Source organism: Chelmon rostratus, chromosome 18 (genome assembly GCF_017976325.1).
Source record: "Chelmon rostratus isolate fCheRos1 chromosome 18, fCheRos1.pri, whole genome shotgun sequence".
Lineage (NCBI taxonomy): Eukaryota > Metazoa > Chordata > Actinopteri > Chaetodontiformes > Chaetodontidae > Chelmon > Chelmon rostratus.
In genome coordinates this window covers 23,991,354-24,013,896 of record NC_055675.1, presented here as the reverse complement: position 1 = coordinate 24,013,896, position 22,543 = coordinate 23,991,354, and the positions used below count along the sequence as shown (strand labels likewise).

Below are 22,543 nucleotides of genomic sequence, written 5' to 3'. Positions count from 1 at the left end.
GTGTGTGTGTGTGTCTGTCTGTCTGTCTGTCTGTCTGTCTGTGTGTGTGTGTGTGTGTGTCTGTCTGTCTGTCTGTCTGTCTGTGTGTGTGTGTGTGTGTGTGTCTGTCTGTCTGTCTGTCTGTCTGTCTGTCTGTCTGTGTGTGTGTGTGTGTGTGTCTGTCTGTCTGTCTGTCTGTGTGTGTGTGTGTGTGTGTGTCTGTCTGTCTGTCTGTCTGTCTGTCTGTCTGTGTGTGTGTGTGTGTGTGTGTGTGTGTCTGTCTGTCTGTCTGTCTGTCTGTCTGTCTGTGTGTGTGTCTGTCTGTCTGTCTGTGTGTGTGTCTGTCTGTCTGTATGTCCTCAGTAGAAAAACAGCCTTATTGGCTGTTTGGTTATAATGACTCATATTTACTTATTTTAATGAGTAACTCTGATTGGAGCAGAGCAGGACGTCAGGTGACGTCATACAAACAACAATAAAGTCCAGATGTGGAGGTGGGGGGAGGTGGGTGGAGGTGGGTGGATGGTCAGGACTCTGCTGTTCGTGCTGTGAGTGAAACTGAAAGCCGTCTTATTTGAACCCAAACATCGCGCTGGTCTCCAGCAAACCGCTGCCAGACGAGCTCAGAGACCTCAAACGATGGAACCGAAGTGGTCTGAGGAAGAACAGGTTTGAGCTGCAGTCCAGAGAACCCAAACAGTCCTGGAACGTTCAGAATCCACCAAAACACCGTTATTATTGATCTGATCTGATCTGTCGGGAAGTGAGTTTTTCGATTTCAAACCTTTAGACAGTCAAGTTTAACCGTACAATGATGTCATGAAGCAGCGAGGGATCATGGGAGTTGTTGCTGATGAACGAGGCGGGAGTCACCAGTTTACTGTCTTCAATCGAAGAGTCAGGCTGAACTTTAGAAAAGCTTCTTCAGGGAAGAAGCACGAAGGAGGAAGAACAAACTGGGCCAAAGTTTGAGTTAATTAAAGGCTGATTTTAAATACATGCCAATTATTCTAACGGCTTTCTGAGGAAGTCAAACCTGCCAGAGGTGAGAGAAGAGGAGGTGTGCTGTGCAAAGGCAGACTAATCATCAGAATTCAAACAAAGAGAGGAAGAAGAGAGGAAGAAGAGAGGAAGTCATCTCACAGCCAGACTAATCGCAGCAGAGGGATCTGCGTCGACAGGTCGCCGATCATGCACTCGGCATTTTGTGAATCCTCTTTAATCTCTCGGCTTCACTTGATTGAGAATCCAGTCGAACTTGAACTTTAGATGAAAATACCAAACTTATTGAATTTTCATCGTCTCCTCCGACGCTGCCGCTCGCCTCGAGGCGCCGTGTGATCAGAGCGTCGAGCGTGTCATCGCCCGGCCTGGACCGAACCACCGGAAACTCTGAGCATCAACATTTATTCACAGCGTACGAGCACGTAGTGACACGACTGTTCACACTTCAACGTCTGACAGCAAAGATCGACGACTGCTGGAGACACTTCCTGTTTTAAAGCTTTATTTTCTGTTAAGGTGAGAATCAGTCGCATCCGGGCTCGTTTGGTTTGAGCTGGTTTTGTTAAACACGGCGTGTTTCATGTGTCACATGTTTGTTGATGTCACAGAATGAACAAAGCTGGAATCACATGTGATGACGGAGTTCACGTTGTTATATTACAGTTATATTAATATTTAAAGCTTCGTTAAACTCATTCACAGCGTCGTTATTTACAGCAACTCGTCAGCAAGAAAAATCTCTTTTCCAGCTTTTGAACACACAGAAAGCTGTTTCATCATTTCAGATTCTCCGGCAGATCTGCTAACTTTCCACGTTTTCTCTGTTATAACTCCAGTGAGCACGCAACCTTTTGATTGACACCTCACTTGACCAGTTAGGATCTTCTGTGTCACGTCCACAGCCGACGATGGTTCGTCTTACAGCCAATGAAACTCTGAAATCGAGGATTTGTGGCTTCAGTCGGTCTTTTATAGCCAAATCAAGGAATTCAGGAGATTACACAGGGTTTGAAATGAGAAACACAGTAAATGACCTCAGTCTGAGTATAATATAGCCTAAATATGAGTATAGATACCCTGATTATAAATATAGATGACCTGATATGAGTACAGATATTTATATAGAGGAATAAATGGACATGTTTTGGAGAGCGTCATTAGAAAAGCACATGAAAAATATTCAGTTTCTGTGATTTTTATCTCAGTTTTTATTGAACTCGTGGTCTCTTTGTGTTTTCCATCTAACAAGAACAGAAACAAACGTCAAGCATCTGATTGCGTAACAATATCGCGTTAGAAATAAAAAGCTTCTGTGATGCTGGACCCAAATGCACGACTCAGACACCTTTCTCAAAACCAAAAGGTTCTGTAGGGTAGTGGGAGCTTCGTAATGACGACCAGGACGCTTTCTCTTCAGTTTGAACATTTACTGCTTAAAATGCTGCACTACAAAGGCATGGCGGCCATGCTGCATCTCATCAGTACTCAACTAACAATCAAACTAGCAGGAAGAAAACACACAGCTAACTCTGTTTCACTTCAAAATAAAAGCACTTCCTGTCAAATCATTTCCAGCAATTAATGAACTGCTATCAGGAAATAGTGTTCAGAATATTTAACTGTGTAATTCTTACTGTCACTGCAAATAATGTAAAAAGCAGGTTTTTAACTTAAAGTATATATTTTTATCTCTCTTTTCGCTGATTTTAAAGTAAACATTAATTCATCATGAAATCAATTATTTATATGTTTTTTAACCAAACATTTCACAAAAGCTTCAGGCCGATTTATTAGAAAACACAAAAATAATCTCACACAAATAGAAATTAAGAATGCTCAAAAATGCAAAGTACAACCAAAAGCACTGAGGATATTTTCTGTGATAATCAAACACGAGACTAAATGCAGGGAGGACAAACGCTGGACTGACGTGTAACAGGGTTGGCACGAGACAATCTGGCACAGGACAGGGGAATCGCAGACAATATATACACGAGGTGGAGACAATCAGGGCGGGGCAGACAATCAGACAGGCGGGAAACACCAGGAAGTCAAGGCCCTGAAACGAGAGGAGAGTTAGTTTTCACAATAAAACAGGAAGTGCGAGACACAGACCAGACAGCAGAGAACAACACCTCAACAGACCCGACGAGACATGACAGCTTCAGCGTGAAACGTCTGTTTCTGAAAACCAGCAGCACCCTGCAGCTTCTCCACACGCCTCGAGAACAGCTTTCAGCTGACTCTGATTGGTGTTTCAGGTAAATTGAATGTTGGGGAAAGAAACAACATATTTTATGTGAAAGAGCAGCAGAGTCCGACCCGCTAACAACAAATGAACAGTACTGATGTGAACTCTGACAATAACCACGTTTCCATCCCGGTGTGGCACAAAGTTGCACTGAAGTTTCCAGAAGTTTGACAAAAGAAAATGCTAATTATGCACGTTTCCATCGTGCTGAGAGGATTAGGAGTTGACTCATCAAGGCAGCAGTAGGGGGCGCTAATGCTCCAGTCAGTTGCCATGATAACATTAAAGCAGAGGGCGGAACATGATGTGACTCTGAAGAAGTGATTTCTCATCATATTCATCCTCCTTCCGAACAGGCGGCTTGCATCCCGGTGATTCTGAGTAACGGCTGGGAGCTCCCCTTCTCTGAGGTCATCGACTGGAGGAAGGCCGCCGTCGTTGGGGACGAGAGGCTGCTGCTACAGGTACCAACAGGATGGATGGTTGAGTGAGTGAGTATTTTCACAGTGTGGTGTTAGTACTTTTACTCGTTAATGAGCCCAAGCAGGAAACCTGTGTGTGTGTGTGTGTGTGTGCGTGTGTGTGTGTGTGTGCGTGTGTGTGTGTGTGCGTGTGTGTGTGTGTGTGTGTGCGTGTGTGTGCGTGTGTGTGTGTGCGTGCGTGCGCGTGCGTGTGCGTGTGTGCGTGTGTGTGTGTGTGTGTGTGTGTGCGTGTGTGTGCGTGTGTGTGTGTGTGTGCGTGCGTGCGTGCGCGTGCGTGTGCGTGCGTGCGCGCGTGTGTGTGTGCGTGCGCGTGCGTGCGTGTGTGTGTGTGCGTGTGTGTGTGTGTGTGTGTGCGTGCGTGTGTGTGCGTGCGTGTGTGTGTGTGTGCGTGCGTGTGTGTGTGTGTGTGTGTGTGCGTGTGTGTGAGAACTATTTTTATCTGGGACAACTGGATCTCCTTCTGTTCCCTTTAATTACGACAGCGGGCTCAGCTCCTGATATTTACTCTCCCTAATTACTCTATGTCACTAAGCACCACCTGCATGACCGGCACCACCCCCGGGGATGGACGGGGTGTGTTGGTGTCGAGGGCTGGTGGCGGGTGGCGGGTGTCCGGAGGTGATGATGATTTCGGCTGATGATTTGTTTCATGTCTGACCTCATCAGATTCAGTGATTTTTGAAAATATTTGCTTATTCTGATTTAGATTTTCTGAATTCTGGTTTGATTTGAAGCACATTTTAACCCTCCAGTGGGATGAATCTGTTTTTACTCAACCATGTGTCTCCTGTTTGAATTCCACTTGTATGATAACAAGAAATAACTTAATAATTAGATAATTAGACGAACTAAATCATTAAAATTTCAACGATCCATTCATTGTTTAAATGAATTTCTCAGTAAATCTCTGGTTCCAGTCTTTGCAGCTTGTCTCAGTTTTAAATCGTTGTAGATTAAATCTCTGGAAAAGCAGTTTGAAGACATGACATGACTACAACCTGAATCAAATCCAACGTACGGGTCATAAAATCACTTTTTACCTGAAAAACTCTTCAGCATAAAGTCACGTTTCTTTCTTTGCTACATATCAAACCGTTTTCAAACTGATGTCTTATATTTTACATGTAAACTGCCTGAAGAACTCATTTAATTACCTGCCGACTCATTAGATGTGGAAAGGTGTGTTTTACCTGCGAGGTTTTAATAGAAACTCACATCAAAGCTGCTCAGTTTCCGACACCCTCAACCGAACACCGTTAAATGTAATTAAAGGCATTGAAATGCGCAGATATTGTTTCATTATCTGGTGTAAATGACAGCAGCGACTCGGTGGAGACAGAATGATGAAGAGGAGCGTGTGTCTGATTGGTAAACAGATTGTGGATGTCGGCCCTCTTCGTCTCATTGTTCAGCAGGTCGGAGCTCGATCGCCTGCTGAGAGACTGAATCTCATTACCTTCAATTACATGACTGAGCGCTGCCGTACCTGCCTGTTTAATATGTAGACTTTCTGCCCCCGCCGAGAGGAGCCACGCACAAACACAAACACACAGCGAAGCTCTGGACGCCCGCTGAGACGCAGAAACACCATTAGAGTCAGTGGAGGGGGGGGGGCTGAGCTGATTTGATTGGTGCTGTTTAAATTCCACCTGAACAATTAAAGCTCGCCTCGCTTTGGACAAACGGCGCTGACGTCAGCGCAGCACGGCCTCCTGATGCGTCCTCAGACTCCCGCGAGGACGTCGGCTCTTCTGGGACTCTTCAGTTTGATTCTTCTTCGATTCAGCAAACAAAACTGTGAACTCGTTCTTTCTTCTGTACGTTTTCCGAACGTGTAGTTCCGGCGGTTACTGGCTTTAAATAGCACTTTGGTGAATGGAGTTTGGTGCGCTCAGCGTCTGCTTTGCAAACACTCCAGCTGTCGCTTTGCATTCAAATGCAAACTGTTGTTTGAACATGAGAAAATATTTCAGCTGAAATACTGTCAGGCAGTGAGGGACATTCAGACAGTGTGCTGTCCTTCTGTCTCTATAAACCACGTCTGTCCTGTCCTGTCAGCGTCTGTCAGACACTGCTCGTGTACTCGTCTTGCTGCAGCTGCTCTCAGTTCAATAAGGACATGAACTGTCAATATTTCCTGAATGAGAGGGGAAGTTCACTCTGTCTCAAAGTGGCTGAACATTAGAGACCTTTGACATTTCTGCTGTGAGGACTCAGAAATCTCTGTCCAAGCTTTTCAAATGAGACGATGTGCAAGAAGAAAGAAAAGAAAAGCCTCCAGGGTTCATTGTTGTCTGCAGCCGCAGCGTTAGGATCCATGAAGCTCAACCTGACGAGGAGACGCCTGCTCACCACATTCAGGTCAATTCAAGAGACAGAGAGACAGACAGAGAGAGACAGAGAGACAGAGAGAGACAGGGAGAGAGACAGAGAGAGAGACAGGGAGAGAGAGACAGAGACAGAGAGACACAGAGAGACACAGAGAGAGAGAGACACACACACACACACACAGGTGAGTGGTTATTGGTAAACTGTATTTGGGAGGGAGAGACAGGGAGGGAGACAGAGAGAGAGACAGGGAGACAGGGAGAAAGGGAGAGAGAGACAGGAAGGGAGAGACAGTGACACAGGGAGAGAGAGGGAGAGAGACAGACAGAGAGACAGAAAGAGAGAGACAGGGAGGGACAGAGAGAGAGAGACAGGGAGGGACAGAGAGAGACAGGGAGAAAGGGAGAGAGAGACAGGGAGGGAGAGACAGGGAGGGAGACAGACAGAGAGGGAGGGGTCAGGGGTGGACAGAGATGCCATCACAGATCAGTGACAGCTGTTAATAATATTAATAGACTGACGTAGTTATATGTAGTATTTTTATAGTACAGTGTGTACATGTGTGATATATCTGATGTATTGGGTTTAGTAGCAGAAAGTATTTGTACGTGATCCAACACGATGGATCTGATAGTTACAGAAGCTGCAGTGGAGGTCCAGCAGGGTCACGACCGGTGACGTAGCTATAATCCACAATCCAGGTTCAGACAGTCTCCATGAGGACCTGCGAGAGCACAAAGCCCCCGGAGGAGAAGCCAGCCCACATGGGAGGGGGACCCTCCAGCCTTCCTCTGATCCGCCGCCATGTTGGACAGGTTGGAACTTTTTGGAGCTTTCAGTGCAGGGACGTTGGCTCTGTGGGGTCCTGGTCCTGTTCAGGGCTGATGGGGCTCCTCAGGACACCGGAGGCTGCCTCCCTCGCCTCTCGGCTTCATTGTCAGTCTGAGCGGGGCGGCTCGGGTCACGTCCGACCTCATGGAGGAGGTCGTTTGTTTTTCTCCAGACTGAGCATCAGGAGGGGTCCCGCTCCGTCTTCCTGCCCCGTCAGGACGTTTAGCTCCCCGGTCAGGTTGGCAGGATCCTCGTCTCTGTCCATTTCATCCCCGCGCCCCTTCTCCCAGAGGGGTGTTGCTGCCGCTGGCCAGCTGCTCACGCCGTCCATGACAATGTGAGCCGGGACCTCAGTTCTGGTGCTCCAGGAACAGGATTTTCAGCCCCCCAGCTGAACACAGAAACACAACACTGACACATTTAGCTCTTGTCTAAAGATAAATAGGTGAAGCATCAACACCTTCCTGGAGCAGATCTGTGTTCCAGAGATGGAGCAGTCTGACTGGAACAGGTGGAGCGAGTCATTGATCAACATGAAATGAATCGATCGTGGTTCCATTGATTGAGTCGTGTTGTTTCACTAAAGACTGAACATCTTTGTGTCGACGGGTCAGAACGTCACCGTGTGATGTGCAGCTTAAAGATTTGAGTTTAGAAAGAAACTGAGGCTGAGCTTCACGAGGTTAACTGACGCAGCGCCGCCAGGCTGAGAGCACACGGCCCTCCACCCACCCGCCTGAGGCAGCTGCTGCTTCCTGCTGGAGGGAGGCGGAGCCCGGACTGCTCCAGGATCAGTCTGTCATGTATGACGGGAACTGTTCAAACACATGTGATTAAAAGTAAAAAATGAAAAGTGACGAGTGGTGTTGGTGAAGGGACACTTGGGTGTGTGTCACATACAGTGGCGTGCACGGGGGGTGTTGGGGGGGTGGGCGGCAGGGGGGCCCCCCCTCGTGGCCCAGTTTTTGAAAAACAAAGGCTAAAGTGCCCTCTTGGGAGCCAAAACACGCACTAAAGTGTCCCCTGGGAGCCAAAACGCACGTTAAAGTGCCCTCTTGGACGCCAAAACGCATGCTAAAGTGCCCCCTGGGAGCCAAAACGCATGTTAAAGTGCCCCCTGGGAGCCAAAACGTGCGCTAAAGTGCCCTCTTGGACGCCAAAACACGTGTTTAAGTGCCCTCTTGGATGTAAAAACGTGTGTTTAAGTCCCCTCTTGGACGCCAAAAAGTGTGTTTAAGTGCCCTCTTGGACGCCAAAACGTGTGTTTAAGTGCCCTCTTGGACGCCAAAACGCGTGCTAAAGTGCCCTCTTGGACGCCAAAATGCATGCTTAAGTACCCCCTGGGAGCCAAAACGCGTGCTAAAGTGCCCTCTTCGACGCCAAAACGCGTGCTAAAGTGCCCTCTTCAGTGGCTATATGGAGGACACACTGTATGTGCCCTTTTTTTCCTTTTCGCCCCTGCCCTTCAAAAAGTCTGTGCACGCCACTGGTCACATATGAAAGACTGGGAGCTGCAGCTCATTGCCTTGAAGGTGTTCTGAGAGACGCTGCTCAGTGTCTCCCACCAGGTGTGACTGCAGTGCGGAGACAAGAACGAGCTGCTGGACGGACACACGGATGTGGGAGCAGAACTAATCTTTTCTGCATGTCCACAAAATTTCTTCTGCTTCCTCCACCTGTCTGCCTGGCTTTCCTCCACCACACCTCCACCTCACCCCCTCACTCAGCGCTGTTTAAAATCTCTCTTAATCTGTCTCACTGTCATTTTTGTCCTCTTGCTTTCCTTCCTCCAGGTTCCCTCCATTACCCGCTCCGTGAGCCATGACAGGATCCTGGCTCTCCGCCAGCAGACTCAGTTCCTCTGGGACGCCTACTTTTCTTCTGTAGCCAAAATCGTCTTAACTACTCTGGAGGTAAGTTTGAAAAAATGGTCTTAGAGGGAGTTTTGGATTGAGTTTTGTCAGGAGAGCTTTATTTTAATCGAGCGGGCCGCTGCGTCTGGTTCTGGGCTGCACATTGCCGCCGGCTACGCTTCACCTCCCGGAGATAAACTGTGAAAGAAATCTTCCTCCGGTCGTCAATTATGCTTTCTGACCATTTTTAGTCCACTAACAGTAACACTGTGCAGCTCCGCTGGTGTAACGGGGGCTTATTTCTGGCTCAAGGGCACCTCAGAAGTCGTTTTTTAATGGAGTGTGTTTTCAGGTCAGTGTTGCTTTTCTGTCCTTTGTTATTTTTTGCAAAGCTGCATTTTTCCACCAACCACCAGACAGCTGCAATAAAAAAACACACAGTCAGCGCAGGAAGTTCACAACACGTGAACACCTGAACCTTCAGGTCTGAGGCCGCTGACGAGACGTCGACCTTCGGTTTGTAAGTGGAACCAGGATTTCCAGCAGGAACATCATGCTGTCCATACAGCTCCATCCAATCAGATTAATGCAACCAGTGCAGCCCCCTGCTGGCCATGAGGAGGAATGCAGGTTTAAGGCATTTCTGCACTGCCTTCACTTTACGGGGTGTATTTTCTCAGATCTACACACACACCAAAAATACCCCTGTGTGATCCATAAATGATGATATTTAAAGCAGCTTTTTACATATTTGGGCAGTGGATGAAGCTGTCGACACAACATTGACATGTTATCTGTCAGCAGAGGTAGATTGACTCCTCGTTTACTTCTGTCTTGGTCTGGTCTGTTCTGGTCTGTTCTGGTCTTTGGTGCCTGGCTGGGTGCTGCTGTCGAGACTAGAAAGCTAGCGCCGAGCTCGTTAAACAACCTCGTGAGCTCAAGTTTAGAAGATGAACATGTCTCGTGTTGGAGCCTTCGTCCTGCTGACAGCCTTGATTCAGTCCTCGGGGACGGTTCGTCCTCTGCAGCATCTGTGATCACAAACACTCTGATCATGATAATAATCCTGTTTGATCAGCAGCAGCATCATGTGAACGTCAGTGTGATCTCTGTTGTTGTTTGATCGTTTACAGTCATCACCACACCGACCACCATGATGGCCGTCACTTCCTGTCGTCACGTCGTCACTGAAGAAGAATCCTGTTTAGAGACGGACAGTCAGCAGTTTGAGGGTTCTTTCATGAATTAAATATAAATATTACTGACGAAAAAAAAGGTTAACTTTCATTTTTTTACAATCAATAAAGACACAAAAAGTCAAACATGATTCATGAAAAACTAAGAATGAAAAAGTAATGCTGGGATGATTTTTAAAAAATGTCAAGAAGCGTCATTTCTGCAGTACAGTAAAACTGACTGAAGTGTCCCGGTCTGTTCTGGTCTGTCCCAGTCTGTTCTGGTCTGTTCTGGCCTGTACTGGTCTGTTCTGGTCTGTCCCGGTCTGTTCTGGCCTGTACTGGTCTGTTCTGGTCTGTCCCGGTCTGTACTGGTCTGTTCTGGCCTGTACTGGTCTGTTCTGGTCTGTCCCGGTCTGTTCCGGTCTGTCCTGGTCTGTTCTGGTCTGTCCCGGTCTGTTCTGGTCTGTCCCGGTCTGTTCTGGCCTGTACTGGTTTGTTCTGGTCTGTCCCAGTCTGTACTGGTCTGTTCTGGCCTGTTCTGGTCTGTACTGGTCTGTTCTGGTCTGTACTGGTCTGTACTGGTCTGTTCTGGTCTGTGCAGGTCTGTTCTGGTCTGTGCTGGTCTGTGCTGGTCTGTTCTGGTCTGTTCTGGTCTGTCCCGGTCTGTACTGGTCTGTTCTGGTCTGTCCCGGTCTGTCCCGGTCTGTACTGGTCTGTTCTGGTCTGTTCTGGTCTGTCCCGGTCTGTTCTGGTCTGTCCCGGTCTGTCCCGGTCTGTTCTGGTCTGTACTGTAGGTGGCCTTTAGACGTCCACATCAGCCCGTCAGTGGTCGGGCAGCTTCATTCCCTCTGCAGCGACTGATTATCAGAGATCAGGATTCAGGACGGAGGATTCCTCCTTTGATTTTGACAGTTTCAGATCATCAACAGACAAAAGATCCAGAGATAAAGACAAAGCTGAATGGAGTCTGACATTAAATGAAGATAAGGAAGTGCTGCACTCGCCTGAAGCTGACGTACGATTACAGGGAAGCAAGGAGCCACAGACAGCGCTGTGTGTCCAAGCTAACTGTCTGTCAAAGACTGAATATTCAGACTGAGCATGGACCTGTGGACAGACTGAACATGGACCTGTGGACAGAGTGAACATGGACCTGTGGACAGACTGAACATGGACCTGTGGACAGACTGAACATGGACCTGTGGACAGACTGAACATCGTCCTGTGGACAGCCAGAGTGATCAGTCGTCCTGATGTCCTCCATCATGAAAACGTTTCTGAAACTTTAGCACTTTTGTGACCCGTCTCGTTCTCAGGAACACCTGGAGGGAACTTCATTCCACCTGGAATAAAAACATCTGGACTCATGATGAACTGATTAGAGTTCAGTGATCAAAGGTCAAAGGTCACCTGACCTCCTAAAACATCAAGAATCCAAACTGTCACACAAATGTCTCAGACCATCAGAACGATGAAGTGAAGGTCAAAGGTCGTCTTCACTGTGACATCATTGTGCAGAAACTCTTGTCCGTCCATTGTTAGTGGCACGAGGCAACGCAAGAGCCGCTATTGTTATCCTGCGCGTTTTTTCATCTTCCGGCAGAATTTCAGCGCGTAACTCGTCCCGCAGCTTTGAGAAAACCCTCGCAAACGATATATCAAAGGCTCGAAGAATTTCCCATTAGAAATAAATGGGAAATTTCAGCCTTTTTCAATCGTCCGCTGCTTCGCCATACTTTCTCCTAGAGACTTCATTCAAACTTTAAAACGTAGATAATTTTGTCGGCTCAAAATGAACCTCGGCACATTTTTTGATATCTCTTACGGTTTTCGAGCTATGACCATCTGAAGACCATAAAGTTTCTCAAAAAATGCTCAGAATTTCCCCCCCTAGAGTGGATGACATCATCAGTTAGAGTGAAAGAGCCACTGAGAAATCGCCTGAAATTTTTTTCTGAAATTGCCGTAAAATCCAAACGATGAACAGGAGGCACATAATTTTTGGATCTTTTTGTAGACAAACCTTTCTTCTCTCGTCAAAGTTCAATTTTAATGGTTTAGCCCCCACCAAATTTAAATAAAGAGGGATCTTGCACCAGCTGCCCTGCTCTGCTGCTCGTTACTGGGCTCTGCTGAGGCCTGATAACGAGCCATTCATTTGAATCAGGTGTGCTGGAGCAGGGATGCATCTAAAACCTGCAGGGCAGTGGTGCTCCAGGACCAGGACCAGGCTTGAGAAACACTGGTATAGATAACACCAGCAGCCCCCTCGTGCCACTGTCAAAATTTCAGCAGCGCCGGAATTGTCTAGTTTTCTCTTAAAATCACAGAGAAACGAGACCTTAGTGACACCATGGAACCCCCCAAGCTCGCAGGGTCTGAAATTAGACAGAAGCCCGCTGACAGCGATCACTGCTGGCCAGATGTGCGAAGGACCCAGAGCCAGCAGGCCGCCACGCTAAACGGGTGAAATGAGGCGTTGTTGATAACTGTAGTGTCCCACATACTGCGAGCCATCAGGAGGTGTGTGTGTGTGTGAGTGTGTGTGTGTGTGTGTGTGTGTGTGTGTGTGTGTGTGTGTTAAAGAGCTGGCTTTCAGTGCCAACCCAATTCTCCACAGACCAGAGAAAAAAAGAAAACCAGAACGTCTAAACCGTGTTCCTGCAGACTTTGTTCTTAGTGTTTCTGTTTATTTACAGGCAGATAAAAGTTGAAGTGCAGCTGAAAATCTCAGTGACGTTTTTATTCTGGAGGATTTCAGTGTCATTGAATGTCGAGAGACGTAAACGAGGAAGACTTCTTTGTGCTCAGACCCATAAAAGCTGAGTCAGCGTGTGGTGAAGCAGCCATGATCATCCTCCACCTTCATCCCTCAGGAAGAGAAAACAGCGTATTCCTCATTCCCGCGGTCACATGACAGATCTGTGGTTTCTGTTTGTGCGTTTTCTCAACTACAAATTTGAGCGTCTTCAGATTTGTGATTTCCAGTTCCCCTGGACCAGGAGCTCCTCCTCAACCCTTCAGACACTGAGCTCCCAGAGTCCTCTGCGTCTCTGAACATCCACTCCAGCTCAGTACTCCCTGATTCCTCTGACACCTTCGACGCCGTCGGTCCCTCACATTCATCCAGAGGCTCCGGGAGAAGATCCTGACGTTAGCGTCCGAGGGGATGTCGGCCCTTCCAGACGCCTCCCCGCGACTCACTCGAGGTCCAGGTCCTCGAGCGTCAGGCGAATTGTTCTTATCTACGACCGGTCTACCTCTTTGGACTTCCAAACCTGTCTGTGACTACTGAAACTGAAGACGAACCAGTCAAGTCAAAGTTTGGGTTCAAATACTGTCAGTACTTGTCTAACGTCAGCAGACCTTCGTTGCCGTGGTTGCAGTAATAATGATGCTGGACGTTGTCGCTCTCACTCTGACCACTAGGGGGCTTTGACTGGAGCAGCTGAGGAGGTGACGTCTCATATTCACGAACTTGCAGGACTTTAACTTGTAGAGAAAAACTTGGTGTCGCTGCTTTTAAGTGAAAGATTTCAGAGCCACTGAGTCGTTAACGCAGCTCCAAATCTCAGAGCTAAACTGTCATTTAAAGATATCTGAGCGTAATTACAGCAAACGAACGACAGCAGCAGGTGACGTTGTGTCATTAATCTTCCTCTAAAGCCTCCTGAAGACTCCGGCAGCCAGCCTGACCTTTGGTAACAAGCTGGATGGATAATATTAGCTCAATAACTAATGGACTCGTCATGTTGGGAGCCGGCCGGTGGCCCGGGCGGAGACGCTGAAGTGTCCGCGGTGCGTTCGGTGCAGTCAGGGATCCCGAGGCGCGAGCTGAACAGCTGGAGTGAAGAGGTCATCGTGAGGAAGGTTTAACGTGTTCATTCGGTTTGAGAAGTTTCCGCTGACACTCGTGTGATTCGGCTCAGTTAAATGTGGGAAACTGTGTGAAGGAAAGTGAATTATTAATCACACCTTTGTCTTTTTTCTCCTCTTGTCACACCTCTGTGTCTTCACTCCTCCTCCTCCTCCTCCCCCTCGTGCTTTCTCACTTCTGTTTCCTCTTCGCCTCCTGTTGTCGTTGTGTTTTTGTTCTTTTGTCCTTCCTTTGTTCCTCGTCTGTCTCCTCCCTCCTCTGTCCTCCTCCATCTCCTCTTGCTGGACTCCCTGTTTGTCTTCCATCCAGATCATCCAGGACCGCGTGGACTCCCACGTGTCCAGAAACCGCCTGTTGTGGAATTCCCTCCCCGGCGGTCTCTATGCACTCCCCCAGTACTCGTCGGACCCCGCCCAGTTCCCTTTTTACTACGCCGTGCTGGGTAAGTGTGGACCTCGCCTTGTGAGTTAGGCCTGATTTGATTGGATGCCGCTGTCGTTCATGGCTTCAGGGTGAAGCCCGATGGAGGGTGGCTGTCTCTGTTTCCGTGGTGATTTAATCAGAACAGTTTGGCCTCTTTGATTTAGAGCAGCATCAGTGGATGTGACACACAGCTCGTGGATTAGCTGAGTCACATCTGAACACACAGACTCTAAACTTCAGCGTGTCTCAGTCTGAGAGGACGCCGTCTCACCGCTGACATACGACACACACACAGCACGTGTTTAACAGACATAATTACTATCCAGAAGCGCTTTGCTTTGGTTTCAGGGTGATGCAGTGATAGCTGTTAGCAGCTAATCTGACCTACATTCAATGCTGCCAAAAAAGACAGGGCTCACATCGCATCACCTGACTCCATGGCATGGAGGGGGCGTGGCAGGTGTGATTTGTGGGCTGTAGGTGCAGAGAAATCAGAGAGCAGATATAGGAGCTCACCTCATCAGAAACTGGTGGTTAAAATGAAGAAAGCGTGACGTCATCATGTCGTCTCGCTGCTGAAAGTTGATTTCTGACACTTTTCAAACTGCTTCACACACAAGAGCAATGAAAACAAACTGCCCCGACATGCGCACCATCACAGACTTTGGCCTCTTCAAAACTCGGCTCAAATCATCTTTTCAGGCTGGCTTTTAATACACAGTAATGTGGTGACATTTTATTTTATTTTATTTTATTATATCTTATTTTATTCGCATTTAATCAGTTTTTATTTTCCTGACATGTGTTCTATTGTTGCTATCTTTTAATCTGTTTTCATTTCTAATTTCACTGTTTGTTTTTAACTGGAAAGCACTTTGGTCACCTCGAGTGTTGTAAAGTGCTGTATAAATAAATTTTGATTGATTGATTGATGATTGAAAGGAGGCTGGAAAACAGTCAAACACAGAATCACAGCCAATGAATAGAAATAACAAATAAAATAATAATAATGAAGAAAAGTCGCATAGAATTGCAGTTAGAATAAGAGATAGATTAAATAATAAGAAAAATAACAATAACAAAAGTCTGGAGAGATGATTTGAAATCGGTGTCACTCAGATCAGATGGATGTGAGGTAGCAGCTCACCTTTCTTTACCTGCCTGGACTAAACGAAATGAAGGAAACAACAATACAGAACCAGAGTTAGCTCGTCAGCGCGGCAGCTTCAGACCCGTTCACACATCGATCCACGTGACTGGAACCGCTCTCACACGACGGCCACATGTGACCTCAACAGCACCGATCGATGCGGATCAAATGTCTTCGAGAAGTCCAGCTGTCTTTGTCTTACACCCCCTTTCAATATATCGTTTTAGGACTTAAGAGATTTATAATATGATCTTTCATCAGACCCACGCGAGCAAGTGAAGTACGAGAAGCAAAAATAAACGATGCAGCTGAATAAAAGTCCCGGCGGCAGAGAAAGAAAGTGCGGTGAAACAGATGGACTGATCCTGTTTCTGTGACCCCCACAAGGGCAGACCTGCTGCTTCCATAAATACCGCCAAGCCCACCTGAGATGGCTGGTCAGGGGGCCCGGTGTCAGAGAGATGGATAGAGCAACACTAAAGAGCACTCCGGCTCCAGTTATCCGTGAGGACGCGTATTCCCCGAGTCCCAGACCCGGCCAGCGCTCGCCGTGTCGTGCGCCTGCAGTCCTGCTGCCATGTGCGTTCCCCCGTCTGCCCCAGTTCACCAATCAGCATCGAGCTCTTTACGGCATTCGCCTGCATCCGCTGACTCTGCAGGGTGAGCTGGCATCCTGACCGGTGGCGGGCTGCTGTCCACCGCCAAAGAGACGCAGTTAGCAACTAGCGAGAGCACAGAGCCGCATTAAGCAGCTGAGGAGCCCGATATGTCCCTCTGGAGCTGGTGGAGACCAAAACAGAGCTAAAAGGAAAGTTGATATTGGACATGAATTCATCAGGTGGACACACGCAGGACTGCAGGTGGACGCTGCTGCTGCGACGGCGGCTGTGGCGGCTGCGTGTCTCCTGGGTGTGTTGGAGGCTCTGCAGCATGTTGTCATCGACGGCGTGCTGATCGCGTTATTCTCATGGCCGCCATGACACGAGTGTCGTCTCAGTCTGATTCTGAATCTGCTGTGCATGCAAACTCAACGAATGGTGTGAAATGTGTCATGTGACGCGGCTTCTGTTTGGACTCATTTATTATGCAGCAGAAATGTACTGAGAAAATAAAATCCGGCCGTAGAAGCCGATGCTTTATAATATTGATACGTTTGCCGGGCACAGGCTGCCACGGGGGGAATCAATTACCCATTTACCCATCGTGGCGTTTGCTGGGGATCATTTATCGAAGGCGGTAATTTAAAGTTTGGTTCCGCTTCATAATTTCTCCTCTTGTGCCGTTTGCTTCATTTGTTTTCCTGAATAAATGCAAAGAAAGTCACAAACGAGGGCGTTTTTTATTGTGAGGATGGAGAAAATACAATCAGTCCTTCATGGGGACGAATCAGCTCGTTTCACAGCCGCTGAGGGAGACGCTCGAGCAGGTCCTTCAGTGTTGGACATGTTTACTCACTCAGTCATGTGGACCAGGCGTCTACTTCCTGTCAGGAAGATTGATGAGGGGGCGCAGCCCAGAGGGGTCCAGCTGGACCTGCACCAGTCAAAGACCCAAATACAGTTTACCCATAACCACTCACCTGTGTGTGTGTGTGTGTGTGTGTGTGTGTGTGTGTGTGTGTATGTGTCTGTCTGTCTGTCTCTCTCTGTCTCTGTGTCTCTTTCTGTCTCTCTGTGTCTCTCTGTGTCTGTGTGTCTCTCTCTGTCTCTCTCTCTCTGTGTCTCTCTCTCTCTCTGTGTCTCTCTCTCTCTCTCTCTGTGTCTCTCTGTCTCTGTCTGTCTCTGTTTCTCTCTCTGTTTCTCTCTGTGTCTTTGTGTGTCTCTGTGTGTCCAGGTAAGAGTCCCTCGCAGCAGTTCTCAGCTGTTGTCCACACGGTGACTCCTCTTCAGTCCCAGGTGTCTCCTGTGGTGAAGCTCATCATCGCTGTCGCGAAGTCAAAGTTCTGTGCACAGGTGAGTCGAGACATCAGGAGTATATCACCTGCAGCTGTTTCTGTTTCAGTGACTCGAGACCCAGTCCAGGTGTGACAGGATGCTGTCTTAAAGAAACCTTTATCTCGGATTCTTCTGGCTCGCTGCTATCTGTGTCACAGATGTTTCACAGTTTTTTTCTGAGAACATTTGGACTTTGTCTCTCTGCCGTACGCTAACACGTCTTTGTCGATTGTTTGATCGATGCAGTCGATCTATCAAGCTTTTCATAAAGTGACTCCATCAGGCAGAAACAGAGAGAAAACCCTGCGAGGCCTGAAGCTGAAAAGCTTCTGTCATATTTGTCTCCATGCAGAAACTCACCTGTAATGATGCTGGTGGTTACATAACATTAACCGCCTCCGTGTGTTTGTCCTGTGCAGATCGTGGTTTTATGGAACTGCGACAAGCCTTTACCTCCCAGGAACAAGTGGCCCTCCACCAGCGTGCCTCTCACTGTCATCGAAGGACAGGCCAAGGTAACAGCTGCTGGCTTTTTGCATCCATTATGTATTAAAATGCTCTTTGTTGCTTAGCAGTGAAAACATTTATCTCGCCTTTATAAAACACATTTGCTCAAAGGCACAAAGGTTGGAGGTCTACAGCAGAGATGAAGACAGTCACCCCCCAAGCTGTTTTCTCACAAATCTAAACTTTAAGACACGAGAAGAGAAAGAGAAAGAAGTGATGTCAAAGAAAAACCTGCAGGATCTCAGAGCTGCGTGTTACTGTCACTTTAAATCAGCTCGTCTTTTCGGTTTGAAGTTAAAACAGTTAAAAACGGTCCAGACAATCAGAAGAAAAGGTGGTGCTGGAAACATGAAGCAGCAGATTCTTCTGTGGGTGAAGCCTGATCACTGCAGCCTCCAGCCTCCAGCCTCTAGCCTCTAGCCTCCAGCCTCCAGTCTCCACCCTCCAGCCTCATCCTCCACCCTCCAGCCTCTAGTCTCCAGCCTCCACCCTCCATCCTCCACCCTCCACCCTCCATCCTCCATCCTCCATCCTCGAGCCTCCACACTCCAGCCTCTAGCCTCTAGCCTCCATCCTCAGCCTCAGCCTCCACCCTCCAGCCTCAGCCTCCACCCTCCAGCCTCCATCATCCAGCCTCCAGCCTCCAGTCTCCAGCCTCCAGCCTCAGCCTCCACCCTCCAGCCTCCATCCTCCAGCCTCTAGCCTCTAGCCTCCAGCCTCTAGCCTCTAGCCTCCAGCCTCCACCCTCCACCCCCCAGCCTCCAGCCTCCAGCCTCTAGCCTCCACCCTCCACCCTCCACCCTCCAGCCTCCAGCCCCCAGCCTCCAGCCTCCACCGTGTCTCATCCACTCAAACGGATCTGACTTCAGAGGAGTCACTGAAATGTTGAATTAAAACGTCGCCGCTGCAGGAAGCTGAAACGATCCCGCGCGGTGCGTTCAGTGACCTCGGGGGGGAATTACTCCCCGTTCAGAGCTTCACTTCATGATAAATGACTCGGGAAATGAAGCAAACACCCTTGAGAAAGCCAGATGTTCACACCCCCGTGTGCTGTTATCATATTAAAACCCAAAGACAAACACGAGCGGACCCTGATTAAGACTCACTGAGGCTGAAACGCGTCAGTCAGCTTCATCTTTTCAAGCTGTCACTGAAAATTAAAGGTTTTCACTGCAGAGTTCCTCCTTTTAACCCCCCCCCGTACGAGCACAGTCTGTTCAGTCCATGTTGGATCGTTTCTGAGCAAAGCACCGCTCCTCAGTCCCGTCTTTTATCCTGTGTCCTGTCCAGACCTGTCCTGGTTTTTGGACACCTTTGACAACACTGTGTAAGCAGTTAGCCAATTAGCCGTTTCAGGCAATGTCGGTTCAAAGGTCATCATCCAAAACAACAGGGAATCTAACATTTGAAGACAACACTGTGAACAGTCCACCGACATGCTCCTGCAGTGAAAACACCTGGGGGAGAAGCTCACACCTGGAATCCAGATCAAGCTCTCAAGCCATTTCTTCACAGGATAAATTCCATCGAGTGTCTGATATCAAAGGAAATTCCTCCCAGATCACATGAAAAACACGTCTGCAGTACATCTACTGCAGCTGATTTCACACAGCAGGTCAGAGGTCAGGTGGGTTTAAAGGCCCTGATTGACCTCACAGGTGTTGTCAGTTATTTTAGCTCATTTAACACCTCCACAGGAGTGTGTGTGTGTGTGTGTGTTTTCAGCTTTGTCACACCTTCTCCTCTTTCTCTCTGAAATGAACGTGAGAAGAGGTGAAAGCATTCAGAATGGACACCTGTGTTTCCTGTGTTTTTATTGGCTACCTGTCTGCGATCCGTCCAGGTGTTCTGACGCCTGCAGGAACAGTAACGACCATCAGTTCAGTGTGTGACAGCAGCTGTTTCACGGAGGAAAGTTTTCATTTCATTTGAAATTGAATCAATTCCTGAGCTCTGTCCATTAATATTGTTGAAATGAAACAGAAAAATCAACAATATTTCAGATCATGAGACGATTCATGAGTCAGGAAACCAGACAAAACTGAATTCTCACGTCTTTATGAGAAGTATTGGATCATTTTACCTCTTTGGACCTTGAAAAGTATATATAAGCATCTTTATAAATGTGTATCTAAACATATATGATTATGATTGTCACCTGAAGTTGTCCAGGTTGCTAGGCGACAGGAGTGGCACTTTAGGATGCAGCACGTCACACTTCTCTGACCAATCGGGAGGGACCAGCTTATCCTCCTGAATCTGACGCCGTCTGAAGTCGACACTGATGCGTAGCCGTGACAACATCCGTCGTTAGCAGCATCTGTCTCGTCCTCAGCAGTCGCCGTTGCTGTTATTCCTGCTCTTTGTTTTGATTGGCTCGTCGTCAGACCTCGCGGCGCTCATCAGATCGTTCGCTTTCCCAGCTGAGGAACCACCGTTTCCTGTCGGTGGAGTGGACAAACGTAGTGGCTCTACAGACTGAAGCGACAGCAGTTTAACCGTCTGCTGTTAGAGCGAAGACACACACACACACACACACACACACACACACACACACCAACCTCTTCATCCTGATGCTTTGTGGTCTAATTGCTTCTGTTTGTTTTCATGTAAATGTGAAGAACAATGTTTCCACTGGTGACAGTAAAACACGTCTCAGAGTGTGTGTGTGTGTGTGTGTGTATGTGTGTGTGTGTGTGTGTGTGTGTGCGTGTGTGTGTTGGTATCCAGCAGTGTCTGTGGTCCTATAATTAGTCATGTGGTATATTGTCGTGCATCCCAGACAGATGCTCTTCAGTGTATTTCCCTCCAAATGCTCGCTGTGTTTGCTCCTGCTATAATAACTACACACACACACACACACACACACACTGGGAGTGTGTGCTTTGGCTGCAGCAGCAGCAGCAGAGTAATTTGCTGTTGGTGATGAGTGGATGTACTCTGTAATGCTGAGTGGATTCACTCCATCAACAAGCTTTCTGTCCGACTCCTCAGCTCTGATTTTTATCAGGTCGGATCCTCCTTTTCATAAAATATTGTATTTATTACTTTAATTTATTAATATTCAACAAGTCCTGATACATAAAGGAGGAAATGGGTCGTTTTTTCCTTCATGGTATAAAAAATATCCTTGATTAGTTTGGAAACGATTGCAGTTAAAAGAATCCGACACTAATTTCCCAGCACTGGCTGCAGTGTTGTCCAGCGAGGACATGCTGATATCATTCAGGCTTTAGGAGCCTTCTCTCAACACGCAGCCTTCAGATCATCTGTCCCTGCTGGGTTGTTGCTGCAGTTTGTGACGCTCGGCCCGTCTGCCGTCAGCTCTCTGCAGGACCGGAGTCGAGATGCATTCACAAAACAAAAGCTCGCGTTTCAGGACGGAAGGAGAAACACGGCGACAGCTAAACATTAGAAAGACTCAGATATCAGCAGATAGCACAACGCCGACCTTTTCAAGAGCGTCGTCGTGTAAATCAGAGGATGGACGGCTGCATGCAAACAGGAAATGTAGCATGAAGCAGTAAAATGTTCCTGTCAGTGTTTCTATCATCTCTGATGTTTGTGGATTAATATTCCTGCTGTTGATGTTTCAGGTTGAGCTCATCTGAACTACTTTTTATCCTGTTGGCTGGTTTAATCTGCAGCGATGCATCATATTCTATAAGATCATCACATGTTTGTCCTGTGAGAACCTCGTATCTCAGAAAAACAGCCTGTTTTCAGGTGTGTGACGAAGCATTTTCAGCTGATCCAAGAGGCTTTTAAACAGTTTATTTATCTGAAGAAGACATGAAGGAAAACTTCATCCTTCAGTTTATCACAAACATTCAACACATCTGTACATGTAAATCCGACCTCAGTGTCTTCCCGAGCGATGAAGCTCACAGTGAGGATGACTCCAATCATCTTCGTCGTAGCTCGGCTTTGCTGTGAGTGAGATTCTGCTGGCGAAGCGTTTCTGAGCCACACATCGATGTTATCAAAGAGTGACCTATGGACTCCCACTGTCACTGTTAATATGTCCACTACATCTTGCCGTCATCAATCACCTCGCCCCCGCACGCTGAGTTTTATATTGATGAGTTAATCTTCCGCATTGATCCTGACTCCTTAGGTATGCATTTAAATTATAGCAAAGGTGCGTATAAGTGAAGAGTTCAAAGGTCAAGCAGGAGCAGCAGACTCACAGCAGACCTGAAGAGACTTTGTTCAGGCTTCGTCCAGTCGTCTGTCCGTCGCTCTGGTCCTGCCGAGCTGCAGAGCTGATGTGTTTTTGATTTGTCAAAGAAATAAAAATGAACATCGTCAAGATCCGACACGAGATTATCTCATGATGACCAAAGTCACAGAGCAACGTTAGCTTCCCTTTGAGTCCAGTTTGTGTCCACCCGGTGATTCTCAAGTCCTTGTTGCTCTGTTTGGTTCTCCACCAATCGTCTTCCTCCGTCAGCTCGTCATCAACGGTCTCTGGTGAGGCAGGTGGGCTTCAGCAGGTTAATTAGAAACAGCTGCTGCTGCGGCTGGAAATGAGGTTAATGAGAGCAGCGAGATTTAGAGGTCTTCACGGGTAGACCTGAACCTGCGGCCCGAGACCCGATCCGGGACCTGCATGTCCTCGGATCCACGTTTCATATGGTCGAGCAGATTCCAGGTCGTTTCAGGTTCCGACCCCTGAAGAGCTCCTCCTTCAAACAAAGCAAAGCTGTGGCTGTAAAACCGGAACAAAGAGCTGAGAGGGACTG

The 22,543-nt window shown here is 47.8% G+C and overlaps 1 protein-coding gene across 1 annotated transcript in view; it reads left to right on the top strand.

Annotated features, from left to right (window-relative positions):
- The window catches only part of LOC121621952 (exostosin-1), a 159,134-nt gene that overhangs the window by 121,158 nt on the left and 15,433 nt on the right, over positions 1-22,543 (top strand). Inside the window, exons 4-8 of the mRNA XM_041958697.1 lie at positions 3,592-3,699; positions 8,670-8,789; positions 14,094-14,226; positions 17,191-17,309; positions 17,711-17,806. Coding sequence (XP_041814631.1) covers positions 3,592-3,699; positions 8,670-8,789; positions 14,094-14,226; positions 17,191-17,309; positions 17,711-17,806 — 576 coding nt within the window. The remainder of the gene's footprint in view (positions 1-3,591; positions 3,700-8,669; positions 8,790-14,093; positions 14,227-17,190; positions 17,310-17,710; positions 17,807-22,543) is intronic.